General features: G+C 39.6%; 2 protein-coding genes and 1 long non-coding RNA gene across 9 annotated transcripts; all 3 read right to left on the bottom strand.

Moving 5' to 3' along the window:
- Positions 1 to 1,714: 1,714 nt before the first annotated feature.
- LOC115737296 lies at positions 1,715 to 20,495 on the bottom strand. Its single transcript, XR_004015006.2, has 3 exons — positions 20,482 to 20,495; positions 19,067 to 19,069; positions 1,715 to 2,247 (listed from the first exon to the last, which is right to left on the bottom strand). It is a non-coding gene; the product is annotated as an uncharacterized LOC115737296 (long non-coding RNA).
- Positions 4,706 to 7,625, bottom strand: LOC115737294 (putative pentatricopeptide repeat-containing protein At3g23330). The gene has a single exon (XM_030669339.2). The coding sequence runs from the start codon at positions 7,442 to 7,444 to the stop codon at positions 4,742 to 4,744; it is 2,703 nt and encodes a 900-aa protein (XP_030525199.1). The 5' UTR covers positions 7,445 to 7,625; the 3' UTR covers positions 4,706 to 4,741.
- LOC115737292 (ubiquitin carboxyl-terminal hydrolase 15) lies at positions 8,336 to 16,114 on the bottom strand. 7 transcript variants are annotated; one of them, XM_030669333.2, is made up of 15 exons: positions 15,878 to 16,114; positions 15,220 to 15,374; positions 14,477 to 14,891; positions 13,389 to 13,758; positions 12,867 to 13,299; positions 12,642 to 12,781; positions 12,457 to 12,545; positions 12,067 to 12,152; positions 11,789 to 11,951; positions 11,493 to 11,616; positions 11,234 to 11,391; positions 11,065 to 11,149; positions 10,323 to 10,535; positions 9,422 to 9,483; positions 8,336 to 9,208 (listed from the first exon to the last, which is right to left on the bottom strand). In XM_030669333.2, exons 3-15 carry the CDS (start codon positions 14,761 to 14,763, stop codon positions 8,500 to 8,502), a joined length of 2,919 nt encoding a protein of 972 aa, XP_030525193.2. In that variant the 5' UTR covers positions 14,764 to 14,891; positions 15,220 to 15,374; positions 15,878 to 16,114; the 3' UTR covers positions 8,336 to 8,499. The 7 variants fall into 7 exon arrangements, with proteins under 7 accessions (XP_030525193.2, XP_030525192.2, XP_030525195.2 ...); XM_030669332.2 differs by lacking the exon at positions 15,220 to 15,374; XM_030669335.2 differs by lacking the exon at positions 15,220 to 15,374 and having other exon boundaries at positions 12,642 to 12,775.
- Positions 20,496 to 24,062: the final 3,567 nt, after the last annotated feature.

The following is a 24,062-nucleotide window of genomic DNA, read 5'->3' as shown; positions in this document are numbered from 1 at the left end:
ATGGGAAAAAGGAAAAAAGCAGATAGGTTTTGTGACAAATCGAGAATAATTGGAGACAGAAGGGGTGCACCATCAACTCTGCAGTGTCGACATGCATACAGAAAATTATTCTGCATGCATAGTACAATTTCATCATCGCAGTGTCAAGAGAGAGATTGATTTAATTAAGGGTAATACGGAAGGAATGAATACCTCTCAATAATTTTTTTTTTTCATGTTATGAATAGATTTCCCGAGATGGCGTGCAGCGATGTTGAAGAATGACTCACTTCCGTGAGCGGTTAAGTCACGAAGAAGATTGGACTTTCTTGTAAAAGACTACTACTTCTTCTTCTTCTTCTTCTTCTTCTACTGCTTTGTTGAGTACACGAGTTTGCCGATCACCACGAATCCGATACCATCCCACCATTCAAAGGAGACGAGTAACGTAAGTAAGTCAGTTGAACTCCGGGCACGATATACGATATGTTCGATACTGATTCCCCACCTAGAGATAACAAGTACACGTTAACTGAGCTGAATATGTGACGCGTGACCATATTTTATGCAAGTGTGGTGACAGATTTTGATGTATGCGGCTGTCAATTCACAGGGACGTGGAAAGAGAGGGGGCTTTGAATATATGCCGTGGAGGAAGAACGGACCGCTCCTTCTCGTGAGGTGCTAAACAAAAGATGCCTTCCCGCATTAAGGACTGGAGATAGTTCTTGATTGAAAGAAAAGATTGTTTGGCTTCGATTCCCAAAATCTTTGACCACCAGAGCCACCGGACATTGGTTGCTGCACATGGTGCCACCACCGATCTCACTACCACCTTTCGTTTTATAATGACAAAGAAACCAATCAATTATCGATTGCTTCCTGTCCGATCCACTGATGAAAAGGAGTCTGCATAGGACCATGTCGGTTTTTTTTTAATTTATTTAATAATGTCGACTATACTTCCAGAGATTTCGGTCGCTATCGAATAAATCGACACCCATGTGACCGTGTGTTCTTGGTGGACCGACCTACGATACAACCCTGCTGGATAGAAAGGTCTTGAAGTTATCAATAGTCAATTGCTTATTTAAATGCACCTCTTGTTGTTTTTGTCTCGAGGAATTTTACATTTATTTCCTATTTTTCGCTTTCATTTTCGAATATTTTCGGCACACGCTTTTAAGCTCTTTCTTTTTCTCTTTTTTTTTTCAGTTTTAATAAATTGAAACTCTCACTTGACACGCAACGTGTATTCACATCTGATATTTTCGTAAGTCTTAAAATTCGAAAAATATGTTTCCGCAGAAAAGTGAAAAATTCTCCTTTTGACTTGTTAGAAGTCAGAACGAACAAAAGTCCCGCAACGCGATCATATTCCTGGGTTTATATGCCTCGCCACTTGCAAATGGAAGAAACTGCCCTCGCTGTGGAGCCCCTATAGTTAGGCTGCAGTCCTATCAGAAGGCCGTGTACAAGTTTACAACGTTTTCGTCTGGTGTGGATTTACCAGTTTGGCATGAAAATCAGTTTGGCGTAAACATATACAAGGACAAGGACAACAATTCGAGATTTTTATGTGAGACGAAAATTAATTTTGGATAAATGTGTTACGAATACCCAATTTGAGATTATTTTTAATGGTATCCACCCTTTGAAAAAGAATGTGGAATGATACTTTTTAGTTGTGGAAATATGACTTCTCTAATATAATTTCATCTTCTCTAATATGATACCTTTTAATTGGGATGAAATTCTTTGTAGCAGAAGGAAATACATTTACCAAGCATTCTGTAAATGAGGCTATACGCATACGAGATGAACTATCCTTCGCCAACACAAAGCCCACACAAAGATCATCCTAATTTACATGTTAATATAGTATACTAGACCAGCACCGCACCCACCGGCTCCGCCGCCACAAGCACCACCACCACCACCACCTCCTATGTCGGTGCCACCTTCCTCACCCACTTCAGTACCCTTGTTCGCACCAGATCCTTGACCAACAATGGTGGTTACAGAGGCCGTAGTCTCCAGCCAATATCAACATTCCACCATCTCTTGCATCACTGCTGCTGGTATTCTCACCACCTTCATTGGCATCAAAGTACATCAGCCGAGGTTTTAAAGTAGTCTCTTTTCTCTTTGCCTTGACAGATTCAAGGGTCGATTCGCTAGCATCTTTCCTTTTGCAGCTTCCACAGCAGAGACAAACCAGACTTCTTGGATTCACCGTTGCAGAAAATGCTTGCTCAGTCAGATCAGCTCAGCAGAGTTTCTCAGAGAAATGTAAAGCTGTGAGCATGCTCTCAAAATTGGCACCTAAGATGCATATAGAACCCGTGCATAAGTATTCAATGAGGTTTCTTAAAGGCAAAGTAAGGTCTAATCAATTTAGAATTTAGAAAACTATTAAGACTGAGATGTGGCTAACTTGCAATTTATCCTAGCAATAAGTTCTGCTTCCAAACAGGTTTTGCCTGGGAATGAATGCATTCACAATCATGGCTATGCTCTAACTACCATCTGCAAAGATGGTAAGTATGAGAGAGAGAGAGAGAGAGAGAGAGAGAGAGAGAGATTCAAAGTTAAGTCAAGATGGCAGTCTGGTCCAATCTATGAATGGTCAGCCACCATAATATACACAGATTGTAGGGTACAAATTGCAATATTGTAACAAACAAAGCCAAGGACTATGGAAATTCAATGTCTTAATAGTTCACCTGCACCTAGAAATTGAAAAAGAAATCCAGAAACAGTTTCATGAGGCTGAGTCTCATAAATTCCAACAGAGTAGTGATAAGAGATAAAGAGAGGGCAATCCATCTAAGGCGGAACATTGGTAATTGTTCACACTGTGCTACAGGCAAAAAATTTGCCACGTCCGATGGGCACAATCTTGAAAGGTATCTAGAAATTTTTGCCTCAAAGTTTTAATAAAAAGCTTGCTGGAACATATTAGTCCAGCCTGGTAATAGCAAGGTTCTACACAAGTATGTACCTAACTTCAACAATTGATCATCTGAATGAATCCACAATTTTCCTTATTCGTACTTGGATTTTTTTTTCTATTTTCACAGTTTTTTTTTTCATTTTAAAACTGAAAGGCAAACTTTGTGCACAATTATGGTTTCCTATATGCAATTAAACATGCAAAATTCAAGAAGGTATGGCAAAGAAATGAAAACCAGGTCTAATTCATTTTCAAAATTTTCTATACCCCAGACAGCGTAAGGGAAAACCCACATCAAAGATGTGGTCCCCAAAAACAACTTTTTCCCCGTTTTTGCTAGATGAAAGTTAGCCAAGCAAAAATGACACTACTTCCTAAACTCTCCTGAAGGACAACTCTGTAATTTCCAATTTAACCGACTCTAGAAAAAGGAGAGTAGAATTATCCCCAGCAAAAGCATAATATGAGAAAGGTTAGTTTTGTGAAGTCAATGCTGAAAAATATATCAGCACCAAAGGAGTATGGATTGGGGAAGGAGGGGAAAAATCAGCACAGTCCAAAATCTTCTTTCCAGTGAAAGATCTCAACCAGGACTTAAAATTATAGGAGAACCTCTCTAAGATATAACCACAAATGAGGCTCCATTGCAACCACATGGGCCACTGCATTTAATGCAAATGCACACATATATGATTATGCCTTTTGGTGTTTAAGAAACACAATACCGTGAAAAGAAGAAGAACAATTTGCACATGCATTCCTTCTGTTCCAAGGCCTTAGTTTCCTTTGAAATCAATAATGCGTTCCATTTTGAAATGGTTAGCAGAACAGAATCAGATGTCCAGTTGATGAAAAATCATGCATACATGTCCTGGAATCTCAGCACAGCTATAGTTTGCTGCACCAGGAGACATCCAGAGACAGTAAGCCATCATAAGTACCTGCAATCATCATCATCTTCCACTCTGCTCATCCCAAGTAATTGTTCCTATTTCTCATACAAAACTTCCCAGTTTAAATCATGAAGCAGGCAACCTAACTATTATAGAATAAAGAGTCTCAGATGAGTAAGGCTAACATCAAATATAGCCATTTTGACCACCTGCAGCACAAGCTGGGCAGTCTTAGGCACAAGATCAGCCAGACATCATCATCATGGCCCTCCGTTGACGAAACGGCTGATGTAAATAAATGAGCAAGATGGAATTCTTAACTTTTAACGAAGCATAGTAAAACAAATTTATGGCTTACCGTGTTTCTTCATGATACTAAATTTCTGGCAGCTCTCATATCATCCTTCTCAGGACCCCTCTGTCAGTACCATTTTGTTTCAATCACCTTCAAGTGGCTACCTTTGGCTATCCCCACTCAGATTGACTGAAAGGCTGCAGTTATAAGACAACACCATCAGTGATAATGCAGCTTTTGGACACAGAAAAACAAGTGAATGGGAACTGACAGACAATAAAGGAAATGCACACAAGGTGCAAGCTCTTAACTGCTGCCCGGAAATACAAGCAAATATCAGGGACAAAATAATCATATCTGAGGAACTCCTTACCAGAACACCTCATGGTAAATATTTTGCAAGTTGCAGAATGTAAAACCAGTGCATGGCATGAAAATGCTGCCGCTTGTACAGTAGCTCTCAAGTGCAGTCGGAAGTGCATCATCCCTCAAAAGCATTTTCATCACCATAATTCCCATCACATTGACTTAGCAAATGCACCTCTCAAGTGCAATCATCTGCATAACATCCCAAAGTATTTCTCAGAGAGAATCAGAGGATCAACAGATTGACAGCAATCACTGTGCCACTTGGACCCAACTACTTCCAGGTTGCCTACAAGGATTAACTTCTTGCAGTCTTCCCCTAAATTCTGCAACATCCTCCCACATTGAAGCTGATGCATAGATGTTAGACAACAGAAGATAGTTTAAAGGCTTGTTAGGCTCTAACTTGCTTAGCCTCAGGGCAATTTTCTTTGCTGTTTCGACATTTCCATGTTTACTGCAGGTGTTCAATAATGTCTTCCACAGAAGATATCTCAAGTTTGATGGAACTTCATTTATGAGATTCTCGGCCTCATCCAAAAGTTCAGCTCGACCCAGGAGATCAACCATGCAGGCATAATGACTTATCGTTATCTCTGACGTATATTCGTTTATGAGAGACTCAAAAACAAGCCACCCTTCTTTCACAAGCCCAGCATGACTACATGCATTCAAGACTCCAACAAAGGTGATTGCATCTGGTTGTAACCCTGCTTCCTTCATCTTATTAAACAGCACAAAGGCCTCTCTACCCCGGCCATGTCGCGCATATCCAGACACCATAGTTGTGTAAGAAACCATATTATGGCATTCGATATCATCGAAAACCTTACATGCATTTTCCAGACTTCCACACTTGCTATACATATCAATAGTCGAAGATGCAACATGCACATGAGACATAAAACCAGTTCTGATAATGCAGGCATGAAACAGCATACCCAACTCTAGTGCAGACAAGCCAGCACAAGCAGAGAGACAACTGGATAATACAGAATCATCCACCAAATACTCGGGTGAAATAAGAAATTCAGAGAAAAGTTTTAGAGCTTGATCATAGTGCCCATTTTGAGTGCATGCAGTGATCATGGTACTCCAGGAGACCAAATCTCGCTTCATCATAGATGAGAACACAAGAAAAGCATCCTGCATTCCGGATTTAAATACTGAATACATATTGATCAATGCACTTCCAATAAACAGATGAGACTCAAATCCAACTTTTAGAATGTAACCATGGCTTTGTTTTCCTGTAACCAGTGCTTCTGTCTGTGTGCAAGCCTGAAGGACATTCACAAAAGTAAATTGGCTGGGTCTTACAGAAGTTGAAGTACAAACCAAGTCACTAAACATTCTCAAAGTTTCTTGATACCAGCCTACTTCATTGCAACCTGACATTAAGACAGTCCATGAAAACTCATTGTGCATTTGCATTTCCTCAAACACCAATTTTGCATCATCAACTGCTCCACATTTAGCATACATGTCAATAAGGGAATTTTCTAAGCACAATCTATAGCAGTCATCACCAACACTTTTGACAAAATGACAATGTATTGATCTTCCTTCTTTCAACAACTGAAGATTTCCACAAAGTCGGAGTATTGCACTAATCGTAGAGTGACTTGGTGCGAGACCTCCACTCTTAATCTCATAGAACAAATCCAGAGCCATCTCACAGTAATGATTGAGAACTAAATTGCTAATCATCACACTAAAGCATATCTCATTTTTACTGTTGACGTCAAGGAAGCATTTGTAAGCTTCGGATACCATTCCCATGCCTCCATACATGTCTATTATAGCAGTACCCAGAAACGAATCTAATTTGAAGCCATATTTAACGAGAGAGCAATGTACCTGGTTACCAAGAGCTGCACTGTCCACATTTGAGCACAAACTAAAAACACTGGCTAGTGTGTAAATGTCAGGCTTATTACCTTCAGCAAGAAACGAGATGTAGCAGTTAAGGCCTTTTTCAGCATCTCCACTCTGATGAAACCCAGCCAATAGAGTACAGCAAACCACGTTATCTTTCTCTTCTAGATTTTGAAATATTCCAACAGCAACATCCAGGAATCCGAGTTTTGAGTAAGAATCTACCAGAGCTCCACCCACAATAACATCAGTTTCTAAACCAACTTTAACAATTTGGCCATGAAACAATCTTGCCAAGCCAACATCCAATGTGTCAGCCGCTAACTTTGCAAGGATCGCATAAGTCAAATGACTTGGCTGTACATCACACTGCATCATCTGATAAAATAACTGGATAGCTTCCTCCATATAGTTGTTCTGTACATAAGTATCAAGTAAAGTATTCCATAAGGCTTCAGATTTTTCGCCTAAAGGTATGCTGTCAAACATCATACGACCTGTTCTCAAATCTCCCCTTTCAATATAGAGGCCAAGAACAGAAGTACTGCAGAACCCATTGGACTCAAACCCGCATTTAAGTAACTGTGCATGGATGAGCATTCCCATCGTGAAATCATGAGCAAGTCTGCATGCCTTAAGCGCCACCGGGAAGCCAAATTCATTCGGCTTCACACCGGTCTGACACATAAAAGCATACATCCGCAAAGCAAGCTCATACTGGCCCTTAGTCACGTATGAAGAAATCATGCCGGTCCAAGACACCAAATTGCGTTCACGCATTCCGTCAAACAGGAAGCGGGCATTCGCAAGATCGCCACAGAGAGAATAAAACCTCATCATATTGTTCTGTACGAACACTTCCTGATCCAACCCAGCTTTTATGATGACTGAGTGAAGTGACCTGCCGGGGTGCAGCGCTCTGGTGTCGCCAAGATGTTGCAAGAGGGAGACGCTTTCTTGAACGTTGAGCTTCCCACTTTCTGGTATTGTGGTGAGATTTCTGAGTGATCTTCGAAGCAGAGAGAGGGGCGTTGCCATGCGAAACGTCACTGAGGAGTGACTGCTTAAAAATGTCATCTTTGCGACTATTCATCTGCTTATGGCGGCTTTGAGCAGCTGGGTTTGTAATGGCAGTGTCAAGATCCGAGATTTGTCTAATGGAAGAGCAACGTGGTAGCAATAGCAAGAGGAAAGGGACGCCACGCGTACCCACGAGTTTCCTTTCCATGCGCTACAAGGGTTGAGGCAACGGCAACTTCGCAACAATGGGTAATTTCAACTTTTGATGCATCATGGGTAATCTCTGAAATCCGAATTAATGGAAAGTGAGACAAAAACCTATTTTGGTTTTAACTACCCAGGGTGTTTGAAGAGTCCAAGACCCATTAATTATACGCATGATTAAAGGAAATTTCTTAAATCTGGGATAGAAGAAAGCATGCTCTTTTCCTTTTTGTCAGAGTTCTAGGACTGAGTTTCACGTTCTTTTGTAACAACCCAGGATGTTTGAAGAATCCAAGACCCCACTGTCAGAATCAAATAATGAGATCACTAGTCAGGACTTGCGCCTTCTGCTTTTCCTTTGCTTTCTCCTTTAAGCAACTAGCGCTTGAACAAATTTAGTGATTCCGGTTTTCATGAACCTTTGGGCTATTATTGCACATGTAACGTAAATTAATATGTCTTATAGCAACTCGGAAAATTGATCTGGTTGTACTTTTAACTTTCAATCCACTAGTACAGTTATTACCCAACCTCTATGATCTTCCAGATAAATGGACAATTGGAGAAAACCAATTTTGAAATTTGCTCTTGGCTGGCCAAAATGAATTGCCTTTTATATGCCTTCACTTTGGAAGAACCGAAGCAAGCGCAAGCGGTAATGAGGTAAAGAAAACAGCTCCATCGTGCTGCTAACCTGATCATCAGTCTGAAGTTTTAACAAAATAACAACAACCCAAGAAGGCAAGGGAAAGACATTCCCATTTCAATCAGTAATGCATATAAACAAGAACATCGCGTCCTCCAAGTGCTTAAATACGATATCTGACACCCCATTAGCAAAGCATTTAATCAAAAAGAATGGGGCATTGCATCTATCTAGCTAAGCTATCTGACCATCTGGAAAATTCCTAAGAACTAGATATACAATGACTGGAAGTCCGTGCAGCAACCCGCTTAGGGTAACGACCGTTGTTTATATGCACATTACAGTTCCTATCACTGGGTGATCCGCTTGGTGGATTCACTCTCTGTTTCGACCTCTCTCCTTTCTGTACTCTACCAGGTTCTTGGGTTGATAAGTAGGAATCCAGTACATAGCCCTTTTCCTCCGAGACAAACCTCGTCTGCGCTCCATTGTTCAAGAATAATCTACAGGAGACGGCATTTGGCGGGGGGTACTCTGAACCATACAAGTTGCTGAAGATCGAGGACATCGGATCTACATTGCACATATCAGCATAGTCTCCAGTGCTGAATGAGTCTCTCGTACTCTCTGTAGTGAAAGAAGCTGCCTCGTCTGAACTCGTAAAGAGAGACCAATCGCTTGATGTAGCATCAGAAAATTCAGTGCCTAATGTCTCATTATAATTCTCAATCAATGGTCGCCCATTTTCGCTGAACTGAGTAATGCCAAGAGATGCGCGCTTTGATGTGCCTGCAGCAATATATGGGGGTCTTGGATCCAGTGAAGTTTCATGGACATCAAATTGGCTGCCTTGTTTGGTCTCCGCTTGTCTTGAAGACTTTTGACTTCTTAATACGCAATTTCTTTCAGATGCAAAACCTGGTTCTCTGACAGCTTTTCCAGATAAACTTTTGTGCGGGCGTGGACAGGACCTGAAAGGGAGCGAACAATTTGAATTACAGAAAGTCTTAAGAGATGTCTCTTCAGAATCTTTGCAGAGCCAGGAACAAGGTTCAATGTTTCTCATGCTCAGATATATGTACGAGACAGGTAAACTGCTGGCAGGTCAAATTAACAGGAAGATCAAATTAACAGGAAGATAGACCGAGTCCACAAATGATCTCACCATTGAAAGGGTTAATTACCTCATGTAAAATAGGATATATGCGCCTTCTGACATTACATGGCTCATTGGTACAGGTTGAACCTGTTTTTGGCACAAAGATTACACCTCAAAAGTAAATTTAGAAAGGAAAAACAGACCTTACAAGTTACAACTGATATTTAGGTTTAAGCTAAAATTGGAAGAACACATCAATCTCATCTTAATCTTTCTTCCTTTGACTAACTGTACAATAATGAGCTACGAGTTAAATGGTAGAAAAAAGCAGCGATATATAATAGGTGAATCAAATCATGCAAAAAATAAAGTTATTTACATGCCCAGTAATATACAAGATGCTTCCAGACAACGAGTATTTGTGATTGCAACCCAAATTAGAGTGGCCTTGGGGTGGATGCGAAAGAGATTTACGAAGACGCTTAAGTCAGGGATCTTTCTGTCCACTTAGATCAGATATTTAGGCAACTCCCTTGTGGCTCCTTGTATGAGCCAACATCAATAGTGTCAAGACCAGCTTTTACTATGCACCATTGAAAAGCAAAGAAAATATATGAACATAATTAAAATTATATCTTCGAGGAATGTCACGTCACAACCAATTATGGAAGTTTGCGTATGTAAGCATTTCCACAATCGCAATGGACCATGTCCTCGTTGAAAGTCAGGAATCATTTGTTTTGATTTCACTAGCCCTGCCTATGGTTTTTTAATGTAAAGGACTCCTCTCTTTTCCTGAAAGTCGGTTTCCAGGGTGAAAGGGACTACAGGTGTTGGTGCTAAGTTTTCATTTATTTTTTTTTTTTTTTATTTTTGGCCCTACATTTTGGGGTTGAGTTGAGAAGAAAAACTTCACAAAGTAGCATCTTTATCAAATGAAATTCAATCTAAAAAAACTCCAAGTTACAGATGTTTAGAGATGTTACCTCAGTGTCGTCTATCCTGAACCAATTGCCTCGCAAGTTTCTCACATAAGACACATAATGCCCGGAAAAAGATGCATTCTGTGTATCCAGATGGACAACCACAGCATAAAGCATGTAAAGTGGAGGCATGTCGCCTTTTCCTGTCATGTACGGGATCATATCCAGCATTTCAGGAAAAGTAATGCACTTAGTTATTTTCCCATATCTTCCTTCCTGGACAAGAGAGGCATAATATATTGGATCAGTTCACTCACCTCAAACAGAGAAGACAACTAATATTACTTAACCTCTAGGAAGATCCAGGTAACTGGTTTCATATGATTAGCATATATCACGTGAAACCTATGTGTTCATTTCCACTGCTTGAAGTCAAATCAATCATATTTACATCAACTAGATTCTTGATTTGGTACTGCTCTTGCCCATGCACCGAAACAATGCATTACCCCTAGATGTCCAGTCAACTGCAACTGCCCATCCTACCTCCTCTACGTTCTTGACTGCCCATCTATGAAAAGTATCTAAAGAATTACAAGTCCAATACATTTTTTTTAGCAGAAAGACAGATATTCCTTGCTCACACAGGGTAGGACATTTCCCATTTTTATAGGAACTTCAAGTTGGCCCTTACAAACAGCTCGATTCACTGTGCAAGCAACATAACTGTCTAAGCTGCAATCTTGAGCGCATTGATGAGTTAAATAACTTGTCAAAGCACCCAATTCACAATTCAAAATGCTACCTGGAACCTCTTCAATACGATAGTCAGGATATTGGGCGCCTCATGTATACTCAACTGCTTTCTGGCTCGCACATATGCAGCACATCTTGTCACAAAATGTTTAGATAATGGTAAGTATGGGCAAACAAAATACATGCACGTTACAAGTCGATGAAGAATGGGATCTAACCTTCCACATCTGTACATGTTTTCTCCATCCAGATCTTCTGGAGTTGTAAATTGTGTCAGCGCATCTTCCAACGATTCAACCGGACCGTATATCTCCAACGTGAGATCCATTATGTTTTCATATCGCTCTGACTCATGATGACATCTCAAACACTTGACCTGGAAAAAGGAGATTCACTTTTTGTGATTTCAGGGAATAAGATGCAAAAGCAGAAAAATGAACTGCTGCAGTGTTTGCAACGAAAAGGACGGTAATTCACCTTCGATCTGAGGCGCCCACCAAATGTATATTGAATGAATGTTGTTTCTTGCAACCTTGGATCAACCTTCTTCTCCCCACCCACTCCCTCCAAGCAAATGGACTGCATTGATGCGACAAGCAGCCTAGAGAATGACACAAAAGGATAGTGTGGAGTAGGCCCCATTCAACATCCTCTCTTTCATTTATTTGAAAATTCAAATTCTAAGAATTCTTTCAAAAAATTCACGGCTACAAGAAAACAAGCATGAAATCTTTACAAATGTTCATTTACACACTCAAAAAGTTCGCTAATACCTCAAAAATTCATGAGCATCTTCCTGACTTCCTTCACCAATATGGCGATTAAGACTTCGCATATGCACTAGTATTCTGCTAGGAGACAGTGGTGCACCGCTTTCTCTCAGCATTGTCACGTGTTGCTCAAGTTCACACAAAAGACACCAATCTTTTCCAAAACCTGGAACCATAAAAAAGATGCTAGGGGATAGATAACGACAACCTAGAGGAAATTATGCAAATTGGTAGAAAGCAATGATCAATTAACTACAAAGAGTTTGGATGGATGGAATTACAGGCTCTTGAATGGTCTTTGTGGAGCAAATAGATAGTGAGAGGCTTTGTACATGTCAAACACTGCAACACAGCATTCGCATAGCAACTGCAAAGCAAATATGAAAACAAGAACATAAGAAATTCATGCTGATGCCAATAACCAAAAAGAAAAAACCTTGATTAGCTTTAAGGCTAGAACTGCTACAGTGACAAATAGAACAATAATTGCATGACCACCATCTCAAAAGTAGTCTTCTATTAGTATTTTCATCTTTAATTCATCACATCAGATCAATCTGTATAAAGAATGACACTTCGCAAGAAATTGCAGTCTTTCGTAGTCTCAGACTCTAACCAGTTGATGATTTAAGCTGAAACCAAAAGCAAAAGCAGAAGTACGATAGAATCACCTGTTGCCGCAATTGATAAGTCCCCTAGGTGATAAGTTGAAAACTTCATACTGGAAGAACCTTACAAATTCTTCATAAGGAAATAGCATCTGTAGTAGAAAATAAAAAAGAATTTAAGAGACACTATTTTCCGCACAAGGGAAAATGTTTAAATTGCAAAGAAAATGCATTCAATGGTTACTGACTTTAGATTTTTTTTGCCTCTCGCCATTATCTTCCGAAGCATCCCACCTGGTAAGTTTCGGTGACTTCCTTACACCCGTCATCTTTGTGATTCCAGCATTAGCGAAAGTACTGGTCCCTTCTGCAGCAATTGCCCCTAGCACTAGTGAAGTTACTTCAAGAAATTGGGATAAGCAATAAAGAGCTTATGATTGAAAATAGCAATCATGTAAACGAACTCCAATCACCTGTAACTTGTTCCCTCCTCTCACTCCCAAAGCATTGCATGGTAGATGCTTCCGTTGAATTCGGTGGTTTAGGTACACCGCTCTCAAAAGAAAGCGAAGCCCTTTCTGCTTTAACACTGCCCCGTGTAGTCACTTTAGGCTGACAGTCCGATTCCATGGTTTGAGCAATAGAAGTTTCAAAGAAATTGCTACCACCTCGAACAGTACATGGGGATCTCTCACTTGAACTGAACTCATGTTCTGATGAAGAAAAGAAGCTGCCATGATTCTCCCTTGTATTAGATAAGTTCTCTTGTTGGCTTGCTGACTTGCTAGTCCCCTCAATTTTATGAGTCGAACCAGAATATCCATTGATATACCCATTCATGCAATTAAAGCTGCTGCTCCTTCCAGTAGTTTCTCCTTCAGACCCTAACGATCCATTGGTACTTGCCTGCACATAATGAAGAACATATAGTAAAGAATTCCAGCTATCATGAGAATACCACAAAATGGGAAAAGAGTTGTCGCAAAAGATGACACCTTATGCCTTACAAAAGCCTCCTTTCGGGGGCAAGAATTAAAAGAGGATGGACAATCAGTCACGTTCCCACTAACTTCATCAAGGAAATCATATTTACATCCATCATCTTTTCTTGATATTCCCCTGCTTAATTTACGTGAAGCTCGCTTCTCTTTACTCTTCCTCTCTGGTGCTGAGACTTGAGATGCATCAATTGACGAACAAGAAACAGAAGCTGAGGAACCGGTGCTCATGGAATTGTACATTAGATCATCTAGATTATCTTCCATTAAGCCTGACCGAGGAGATGAATTGTTCCAGGTGATGTCCAGCGGATGACATTCTTGTCTATGTACTTGCCTCCAGTGAATTATCTGGCACTTACCGGAACTGCGTGCAAGAATTTTAAGGTACAACTTAGTGCTGCAAATACTCCTACCATTAGATATTGCAGATGCACAGTTTCTGGAATTTACCTTTCTGTTCATAATATAAGCTTTTCCTGTCCAACTAAATTAGCACAGTTTCGATCAAAAGAAAATATCTTAATTAAGAGATTTCCACGGTTATGAATGACAATGTTCAATGCTTTTCTATCTTCAAGATGCTCCATCAATAAATTAGCAACACAAAAGTAAAGAATCCATTGGTACACCTAAAACTGGAGTGACTGAGTGAAGTACACTGGAAATCGTACAAAGATATGTCTAAAGCAATCAATTATCATCCAAAGAAGCAGAAATTTAATGGATCAAACTATACAATCGAAACTTAAATGCAATCAGGGTAGTATTGACAGCCATTTCATCAACTCATTTGACAGTGGCAATTCATGTTCACATATAGTAATCCTGACAAGTTGTGTAATTGGATAACACTATATTATTGCTAATTATGCTATAAAACTTATGTATGTCGAATCGTGCCAACACGTGCCACTTTCAGGTTTGCCTCATAATCACTTTAACTCATGTAAAAAATTGTCAGCCCTTGAAGACTTGAATGGAAGTCCTTTGGGGGATTGTATTTCCTGCTTCACAAATTTTAATTAACTTTTTCCATCATTACCACTTTTCTCCCAAGGAGAGTGAGTTGCAGGGTCACTGACCAATATCTAACGGACTTGCATCTGGAGCAGCGAGTTGTTGCTCGACCAGAGCATCGTACACATTGATGCGTTCCATTTTTTGAGGAAGCCACAAGAGGGACAACTTCTGCCACAACCATAGCTTCAGCTTTTAAAGCTTCCTCGGCAGCGAGCTGAGCAAGCAAACTTATCCTCTCTTTCTTCTTTGCAGAATCACTCCACTTCCCAAGTAAAATATAAGCAACCAAAGGAAGCACGACCAAGACAAGAAACAAGATTGGAATATCAGCTTCCCTTGGTTCAAGCATGGTCCCAGTAGCATACTCATGTCCAAAAAATGTGAACCAGCTCTCAGGGGCTAATCTTTGCAATTACTCCAGGGAAACATTCTTAACAAGGAGGTTCGCTGAGGAAAACCATGCTCTGCAAAGCAAACCTGTTGAGTTCCAGGAATCGTGATTCTCAGTACACATGAGAGTAGCATCATTGATTAGTCAATAATAATACCTCTTCAAAATAGTGATAACGACTATACATGCATGACCGTTATCATGCAGAGCAAGCCACGCAAACAACAAGTTCTCGAAAAAAATAGGAAAAAAGACAATTGCCTCTTAAATCCTTGAGTACAGTTGCTCTTAAAGTGCAAAGGATGTACTACAAATGACTCTACAAGTATACATCAGAAGTTTGACGCTGGCTGTCAACGAAAAACTCAAGATTACTCCATAGTTTCCTTTTAAAATGCACCAAGCATTTCTTACCAGCCTTTAGAGCGGTAAGTACAATGGCGTTTGCCTTGATTATTTTATTGAGGTGGGTAGGAAAGAGAAGAATGCTATCAGATTGGTGCAATGGGTGCGGATTGCTTTTTCCTCAAACCTACAAGGGCCGAAGGCACAGACTAAGCTGGGAGTCCCTAGAGATAATAGCACAAAAAATCTAGTGAGATATTTCAACAACGCTGACCAGTCCACAACTTTGATGGAGGTTTCCACTTGCATTTTGGGGTCTGCCTTGATAGCATCTCAGAGCCAACACACCCAAAGCTCCTAACTTGACTAAGTTTATGTACCCAACCAGTGCAGTGGCCTAAGAAAGCCTTACAAATCCAGCACTAAAGAAGACCAGAAGTTTCAAGATTGCACATCTCCGCCAAGATAGACGCTAACACTACCAACATAACCCCCTAAAAACCCAGCATTTTCAAGTGGAACAAGATTTACCATTTTTCTCAAGGGGCAAAAGGACCTATAAAAAGAACAAGCTTCACTTCATGCCAAGAGGCTACCAGTGAAGACCATCGCAAGGATTTGTCACAGTGAACCAAGAAGACCCACAATTTCGCAAACATCATTAACACGAGATGCAAGTACAAAAGTACACCCAAATGGTTGAAAACTCGAAATCAATGAGTCGTACCTGATGAGCTGAAGAGAAATCTAAGCACAACCCAGAGTTGGGTTCTAACTTCTTGAGCTCCCTCAATCTTTCTTCCCAGAAACAAGAAGAAGAAGAAGAAGAAGAAGAAAGATTCTTTGATTCCACGGATGGTAAGGTAAAGACACGAACTTCCCCGGAAAAAATACACAGCTCTCTTCACACTCGCGCAGACACACGAAACAGCACAAGTAATTTCAGCTGCACCTCACACACTCGCGCAGGCCGAGCTTTACTTTTCAAGATTTTGGGCTTTTTCACGTCCGGTTACTCGGACTCGAGAGTGGGCTACTTTAATCTCGAGCCACGTGGAGGGCCCTGGTTCGCTGTTAACTGTCAGGAGGGTGGGGCCTACAGCGGCGTCCCGCCCCTCCTCCCCTTTAGGGTGGTGATCTTGAAAGCGCGCCCTCGACTCGTTTTGCACCGTTGGATCTGTGGAAAAATATTTCCCCTGCTTGTTTATCGGGAAATCCTCGGTTGAATTGGGGGTCAAAAAGGAAGAAAACAATCAGCCCAAGTCAGTGTTCAAATAGGTGGGGCCCGCTGGATGTGCTTCCCAATAATTCTTATCAGAGGGACACGTGTACGGGTGGGATCGCCAGAGAGGACGAATGTTATCCTGGGGCTGTCCTGTTTGTCTCGAATTTTTAAAAGGTAAAAAGAATTCCTGCAAATTTCAGATTTTGTTTTTGTAGTGTTTCGCGGGGAGTAAAAAGTAAAAAGTTAATTGCATATTTATCCCGAGCTTTTGGGGTTGTCGCAAACTACCCCTGACGTGAATTATTATTTTTTCAATTTGCCCCCTCAAATTTAGAAGTCGGTTGCAATATGACCCCTATAGTTGATTCCGACTGAATTTAGCTTGGAGCTTCAATGACATTATAGCCCGTGACTAATCGCCGAGAGGGACAGGGTAAAGTTGTTGTATCAGTTTATACATATAAAAATTTGGAAAAAATTATTTTATGTGTGAGAGCATATGACTAAAATTCCGACGAGCCTTTAACTAGAGTCAATGCCACGCGCATCTCGATATTCATTTCCAAAATATAATTTTTGAGCAATACTTACATTTTTTCCTCAAATATACAAATTATATATAACTCAATTGTCCTCCCACAAACCAATCACTTGGTCGGCTATGTGAGAAAAAAACTTGGCCTGAGCCGGCACTGGGGAACTGGTGCAAATTTCGAAAAGTCAGGGGGCAAATTGCAAAAAAATTAAATATCATGGGACAAATTGCCACAATCCCAAAAACTTGGGGGTTGATATAGTTCAATAAAATCACAACTACGGCCTTGACATGTGTTTCCCGCAGCCCACGATATATATTCTCTTCGCCAAGCTTATCACGAGTGATGAAATGCTTGTTGGTGTACTGATGTACTCTTTGCCTCCCCAGAAAGAAAAGGGAAAAGACAAATTCCTATCATAATTTTTCACTTTACTCTCTTTTCTGCTTACGGAAAGATGAACGAAGCATTATTGTTGAAGTTGTTGTTGTTTTTTTAACTTTCTCTTTTTGGGCTTGTCCTGCTCTGACTTTTCTCTCTCAGCCTTTTATTCAGCTTCTTTGTAAAGCGCGATAGTCGGACTCCACATATGAAACTAAGGGCGCGCATGGTAACACTTCTTTCCAAAAAATCAACTTCTGATTAGAAGTTGATTTCTCTACTTCTCCTCAAAAGTAGAAGTTAATTTTTCTACTTCTGCTCCAGATTGACTTTTGATCAGAAAAATTCGTTTGGTAACGGTTGAAAATTTCTATTTTTGAAACATTATTAACAAATTTTTCGATAGCGATAGTCGACGACGACGGTGGTTGGCAACGATGGTGGTTGGCGGCGATGGTGGTGGTCGGTGGCGGCGGCGGTGGTCTGGGGGGCGGCGGCGGCCCATGGCGGTTGGCGGCCCTTCCGGCCAGGGCGGTCGGCGGCGGTCACGGGGGGTGGCGGCCCGGGCGAAGGCGTCGGCCAACGGCGGCGGGCGCGGTAGGTAGCCGATGGCTACAACGGATGTGGTCGGCGGCCACAACAACGATGGTCGGCGAAGGCGGGTGTGATCCAAGAAGTGATTCCGGAGCCAAGAAGTTAAAATTTTTTACTTATCAAAATTGCCCGAAAATCTTGTCAAAAGTGAAAATTCCCGCAATTCTTTACCAAACGGATTTCACTATCGATTTTTATCAAACACATTTCTCGCCGATGGCTCACGATAAATAAAATCAAGTGATTTCATGCGCACCCTAAATGTCCTCGCCCCACCAAATTTCCTTACCACCGGGCCGCATGCCTAGACGGTAAAATTTATTCCTTGGATGAGTTAATATGATTTAATTATTACAGATCTCGATATATACGATTGATGGAAGATAAAATAAAGTGTCGTACCGCAATTTCTTAATTATCAATACCTTACTCTTGAAGGAGATAAGGTATTCTTTACCTATGCTTCATATATATATATATATATATATATATATATATATAAGAGAGAGAGAGAGAGAGAGAGAGAGAGAAGAACGGAGTTGAACAAATGAATTTCTTGATGTTTGACGTGAATGACGTGTTTATGAGTCGGGTTGAGATAGTATTTAATACCATATAACAAAGTCCTAAGTAAAAATAAAAAATAAAAATACAAACCTATCATGAAGTGATAGGTTTGTACGACCTTAGAAATCAATCATTCTTAGTTTTCTTAATGTGACCTCACAAAGTTTAGAAAATGAATGCAAGGTGTCCCTTAGAGTGCATTTGTTTGGAAAAGAACTTCATGTTAAATGGAAACACTTTTCGGGAAATCATTTTTCAAGAAAATAGTTAGTTTTCATTTGTTCGGGGATATGTGATCAAAAATATTTTCTAGTGTTTTGATCTTATTTAGAAACTGATTTCAATCTCATGATTTTATCTTAGCCAAAAAACACTCAAATTTTTAAATTAATTTTTATTTTTTCTTTCCCTTTTTCCCTCCACCCCAACCGGCCACAGGCGAGGCTTTTTAGATCTAGCCAGCTCCAGCTTACCATGGCCACCACCAATCTATAGCAGTGGAGGAAGAATGAAAAAGAAAAAAAAATAATAAAATAAAAATATCAATAAAAATTGAGAGTAATAATTCAAGAAAGTGACCCACCCATCGGTGGCCGCGATGGTTTGAGCCCACTTCCTTTCACGAGATGTCCTAGGTTCGAAACTCGTAGGCGTCGGTGATTTAAGCGGGAGGTCGTGGCGGTGGGATGTTGCGCTAGCCCTCCCGAGGAATAGTCGTGCTCCACCGCTGGTTTGAGCCATAAATCGCCGGTCGCGCGGACACTTCGTTTATAAAAAAAAAAATTTCAAGAAAGTGTTTTCACCTCTTTAAATTTAGTAATTCACTTTTCTAAAATTATGCATGAATTTCCCGTTTTTTCCTTTGATTAAGTAATTTTCGCCAACCAAACGGATGAAATTTCAAAAAACTAAATCCCAAAGAACATTTTCTCTTAAACGAACGTACTCTTAGTTGATTCCAACCAAGTTTCGCTTGGAGCTCTAATCACTTGACAGGTTATCAATGTCAAAGTTGCTACATAAAAATATACATACAAAAAGTAAAACAATAATTCAAAAAATATATTATATGTGAGAGGATGTGACTAAAATCCCAAAGAACATTTGACTAGAGTCAACACCACACAATATCAATATACGGTTTTGAAATCTGTTTTTCGGTAGTCTTTATTTTATTTTTCTCACACATAGAGATGTCACATGATCAATTTATCTTTCATAAACAGTCACACGGCCGAATGTATGAGAAAAAATATTGCCTAAAGTCAACATTAGGGAGGAAATTGCTACAAATCTCAACAAGTCAAGGGGAGGCAAATTGCGAAAATCGAAACATCATGGGGTAACTTGCCACAATCCCATAACTTGGGAGGAATTTTTCATTCACTCGAAAAAGAAAAAATCAAAATTTCTAAGATAAAATTTATTTCCATCTGTCTTATTTCTAACTCTCCTTTTCTCCGTGTTACATTTCAACTCTGTCTATGTTACATTTCAAGTTAGCTTTCACGGTGAAAGATTATAAGGCCAAGCCACCCAAGGCGCTTATGGGCTCAACAACTGGTCCCCAATTTATTTGTTTTTGAAATAGAACGGATCTTCGACATAAAATAAAAAAAAAAAAAAAAAATGGGTCAACTTGTGAAATTTTCCCTTGGACTTATTACAAGTGGTGAAATAGTTTTTTTCATTGTGCCAAAAAGAAAAGAAAAAAAAACACACAAATTCCCATTTTTTTAAAATTTTTCTTTCCTTTTTTCCTATAAGCATTACATTTATTAAGCAATATCAATTTCATTTAAGTGCCACAAAAAAAAATCAAGGAAGTATTATTAGCCAAATGAGTTAGTTGGATGAATTAATAAGATTTAATTTCGAGAAAAATTCTATACAAAGATCTAAAGTGAAACTATTTTCTCAAAAAAGGTCCAAAGTGAATATTATCTCAAATATGAACACGGCGTTAGCTGGAGGGTCGCGACCCTGCGGCGGCATCGTCTCGGCGGTACAACAAACTCCACCAGGCACCAATGCTCGTCTCTATTCTAGGTGGCAAAATCATTGTATTTTCTATCCGAAACTATCTGAACTCAATTGTCAATTCTTTCCTAACTTCCCAAAGATCACCGAAAATCCCAAAAATCTCTAAAAGGATATCCTAATCCCCAAATTTTCCCTCCATGCTCTAGTAATCCACGCAAAGTTCAGCCACTGGAGCTTCTCTCTATCTCTATGTAGCTGTGCTCTAATTCGTCTGATCCACGAGCACGTCGCACCTCAAGTCCGAGTTCCTCGAGCACAAGCCCGTCCGAGAGATGGCGTCCCTCATCCCGACCCTCGAGGGCATGATTTGCTCCAAGAATGTAGAGATTGCTAAGTCGGTGACACGAATCAAAGAGCTCGAAGCATTGAACTAGAGGTTGAGGCCCTAGCCGGAGGCATCTAGGTCTAAATTCGAGGAAGAGAAAGAACGCGGGCGAAGAGAGGCCGAAAGTGACGGGGATGGAGATTGGGGATGAAGAAAGAAACGGCGAGGTTTAGGGCTAAATTTGACGGAAACCCCTTTATAGATGCATTTCGGTCTTCTTGTTCATCATCTTCTACTTTTTGAACATTCTCATCTCTGGAGAAGTTCATAGGAGAGGGGAAAAAAAAACGGAAGTTGATTGAAACATTAAAAAGAAATAGTCCCGGACAAAAATGACCCTATGGTCATGTGAATTGCACATGCTTGCCGGCCGGCAAACATTTGGCTGGTCGGAGAGCTTGAGTCCTTATTCAAAATCACGTTAATCATTTCAATAGACGTGGCCAAATTGGAATCGGGGCTCGGAACCGGCCCGTTGATCGAGCCCAAGGTTCCATAATTGTGGGAACCGCCCTGGTGGGGAAAAGAGCCCTCCCGAGGGCCCCACCCGCCCCAAAAGAGCCGTTGCTTTTTTTAAAAAAAAATTGATTTATTTTTAATTCTTCTTTATAAATACTTATCTTCCCCATTTCATTTTTCTCACAAATCCTCTCAACAATTCTCTCAAATTTTCTCAATTCTCTCAATCCCGCCTCAATTCTCTCAATCAGATTTCCGATTAATTCTCTCAAAAATAGCAAGTGGAAGCAGAAATGTTAAAAATGGCAAGATAACTATGGGAGATTTCAAGTATCCCATTCCTGAATATGATCCTCGTGAGTATGTATGTTGGGAAGACAACGACGATAATATCAACGTTGTCCCGATTCCGAACGTCGAGCACATCCCAATACAAGAAAGTCTTCATCCTCCTACCGGTGTCGAAGAAACGTCAACGGTAAATGAGCCGAACAAAAGGGTCAAGAGAATACATCCAACTTGTTGTTGCACTTCGATAAGGTACGTGATGAAGGCGAAGGTAAGTATAATACAAATTGTAAATATTGTTCGCAAACATATACATTTACAAAATGAGACGACTACGGAACATTCCGTCGACATCAGACGAAAAAACATCCAACGCAAGTGGGGATCGACACTACGCAACAACAAATTTCCGGGTACGCCAATTCTAATTCTCATCCTTTATTCCGTTACACCGATGCACTTTATAAACAAACATTAGCTGAATATGTTGCCCTTGATCATGCTCCGTTTACTACTTGTGAAAATTTTAATTTGAAATATTTGATAAATATTGCATTGGTTCCGTAAGCATCAACTATTCCAAAAAGTACTCTTAAACGCGAACTTTTTCATCTTTATAAAAAAAAAAACTTTAGCAAAATTTTTTGCGGAATTCAATGGACGTGTGCATATAGGTAGCGAAATTTGGAGTGATCATTGGCAAATTTAATTTTATATGGGTGTCACGTGTCATTGGATAAGTGACGATGGGATCATTCAAAAAAGACTTATTGCATTTTGAGTTTTTGATGAAAAACATTCGACTCATAATATTTATAGAATAATTAGACAAGTTTTAGAAAATATAATTTGATAAATAAAGTATTTTCAATTGGTTTTGATAATGTCGCCGCAAATATCGCTTCCATTCCCGAATTAAAAAATATTTGCAAACCCTCTTTTGGCAGATAATTTTTTCACATTAGATGTGTTTGCCATGTTTTAAATTTATGTATAAAAGATGATTTACGAACTCTTGACACTCCTCTCGCCCCAATAAAGGATGCAATTAAATTTTTATGGAGTTGTGCCAATTTTATGAAAGCGGGGGAAAAATTTTGTAAACAACATGGGAGAAGGGCATAAATATTTTCAAAAGATATTCCGACTCTTTGGAATTGTACCCACGAGTTGCTTCGTCAAACTTTTGATTACAAAGATTTATTATGTATGTTTATTTTGCAAAATATTTTACAAAATATTCCCGAAATTACTTTATTTCCGCAACATTGGGATGTTTGCAAAAAAAATTAGATTTTTTGAAAATTTTTTAATGATGCTACTAATACTTTATCTAGTATTTATTATCCTACTACGCATTTATTTTTAATAGAGTGTGTTAATATTGGTAGTGTTTTTAGTGAATATAAAAAAGATACTGAATTAGCTCGAACTATTTTAGTAATGCGAGAAAAATGGTTGCATTATTATTTCCAAATTCCTCTTGTCTATTTAGTTTGTATTGTTTTTGATCCACGTATTAAATTAGACGGTTTACTAGATTATTTGAATGTGTATTATCATGATTATTTACATTTGGAAGATTCAATAGATATTTCAAATATACAAGGAGATGTTAAAGAATCTATAGTAGTATTATATAGAGAATTTTGTAGTAGATATGGTTTAAGTGATTACGGATCTTTACAATCTACCGCCTCACGTAGTGAAACTGGTAGTTCACTTAGTAGAGAGTAGAGGTGGCCGGTTCCGGTTCAGGGGAACCGAACCGGCCCTTGAAAATACCGGTTCTGTTCCGGGTCGGTTCCCGGGCCGATTCCTTCCGGTTCCGTTTTTTAATTTTAATTTTTAAAATAATAAATAATAAAATAAACATAATAAATTATAAATTATAAAATATAATCAAATTGTACATTGTAATAAAATGTGGGGAAAAAAAAAGAGAGGATGAATGAGCTTGAACTTAATGAATTATCATTAAGCGTCTACATATTTTCTTGGGGATAGAAGAATCAAAGCCCATGTAGTTTTTTTACCTTTGATAACCCCAACTTACCTCGTCATCAATCGTCGCTACCCGTTGTGGTACCCGTGGCGGTGGTATCTCTACAATCATCGCTAAAAAATTCGTGTTCTCGATCCAGCTCTTGGTGTCGAAATTTCGTCATCGTCCAATCGTCGACACAAGCTTGAGCTTCCACAGACTCCGGGCTTAATCTTGAACAGCGAGAGTCCAAAACTAATCCTCCAGCGCTAAATGCTTGTTCAACCGCAACCGCTGAAGAAGGGGTTGCTAATATCTAGCGAGCGATGAGGGCGAGAACCGGGTAATCGATTTGGTGACTCTTCCACTACTTTAGGATTTCAAAATTTGTACTATGTTCTGCATCACGAAACTCAAATTGAGTGGTTAAATATTTTTCTAATTCAGAAATACTACTTGTTGCCCCTTTTTATTTTATTTTTTTGCCTACTCTTGAGCATATTATATCAT

Source organism: Rhodamnia argentea, chromosome 2, assembly GCF_020921035.1.
Source record: "Rhodamnia argentea isolate NSW1041297 chromosome 2, ASM2092103v1, whole genome shotgun sequence".
NCBI lineage: Eukaryota > Viridiplantae > Streptophyta > Magnoliopsida > Myrtales > Myrtaceae > Rhodamnia > Rhodamnia argentea.
Note: the sequence above shows the minus strand (reverse complement) of the source record. Positions and strands in the feature narration are given on the sequence as shown.

What these genes read in the sequence shown, in the direction of transcription:
- LOC115737294 (XM_030669339.2), bottom strand. Translation starts at nt 7,444, where the DNA reads ATGACATTTTTAAGCAGTCACTCCTCAGTGACGTTTCGCATGGCAACG.
- LOC115737292 (XM_030669333.2), bottom strand. Translation starts at nt 14,763, where the DNA reads ATGCTTGAACCAAGGGAAGCTGATATTCCAATCTTGTTTCTTGTCTTG. An exon ending in AACATGTACAGATGTGGAAG is followed by an intron (nt 11,150 to 11,233) that starts GTTAGATCCCAT and finishes TTTTGTGACAAG; the next exon opens with ATGTGCTGCATATGTGCGAG. An exon ending in TCGTATTGAAGAGGTTCCAG is followed by an intron (nt 10,536 to 11,064) that starts GTAGCATTTTGA and finishes TCTCTTGTCCAG; the next exon opens with GAAGGAAGATATGGGAAAAT.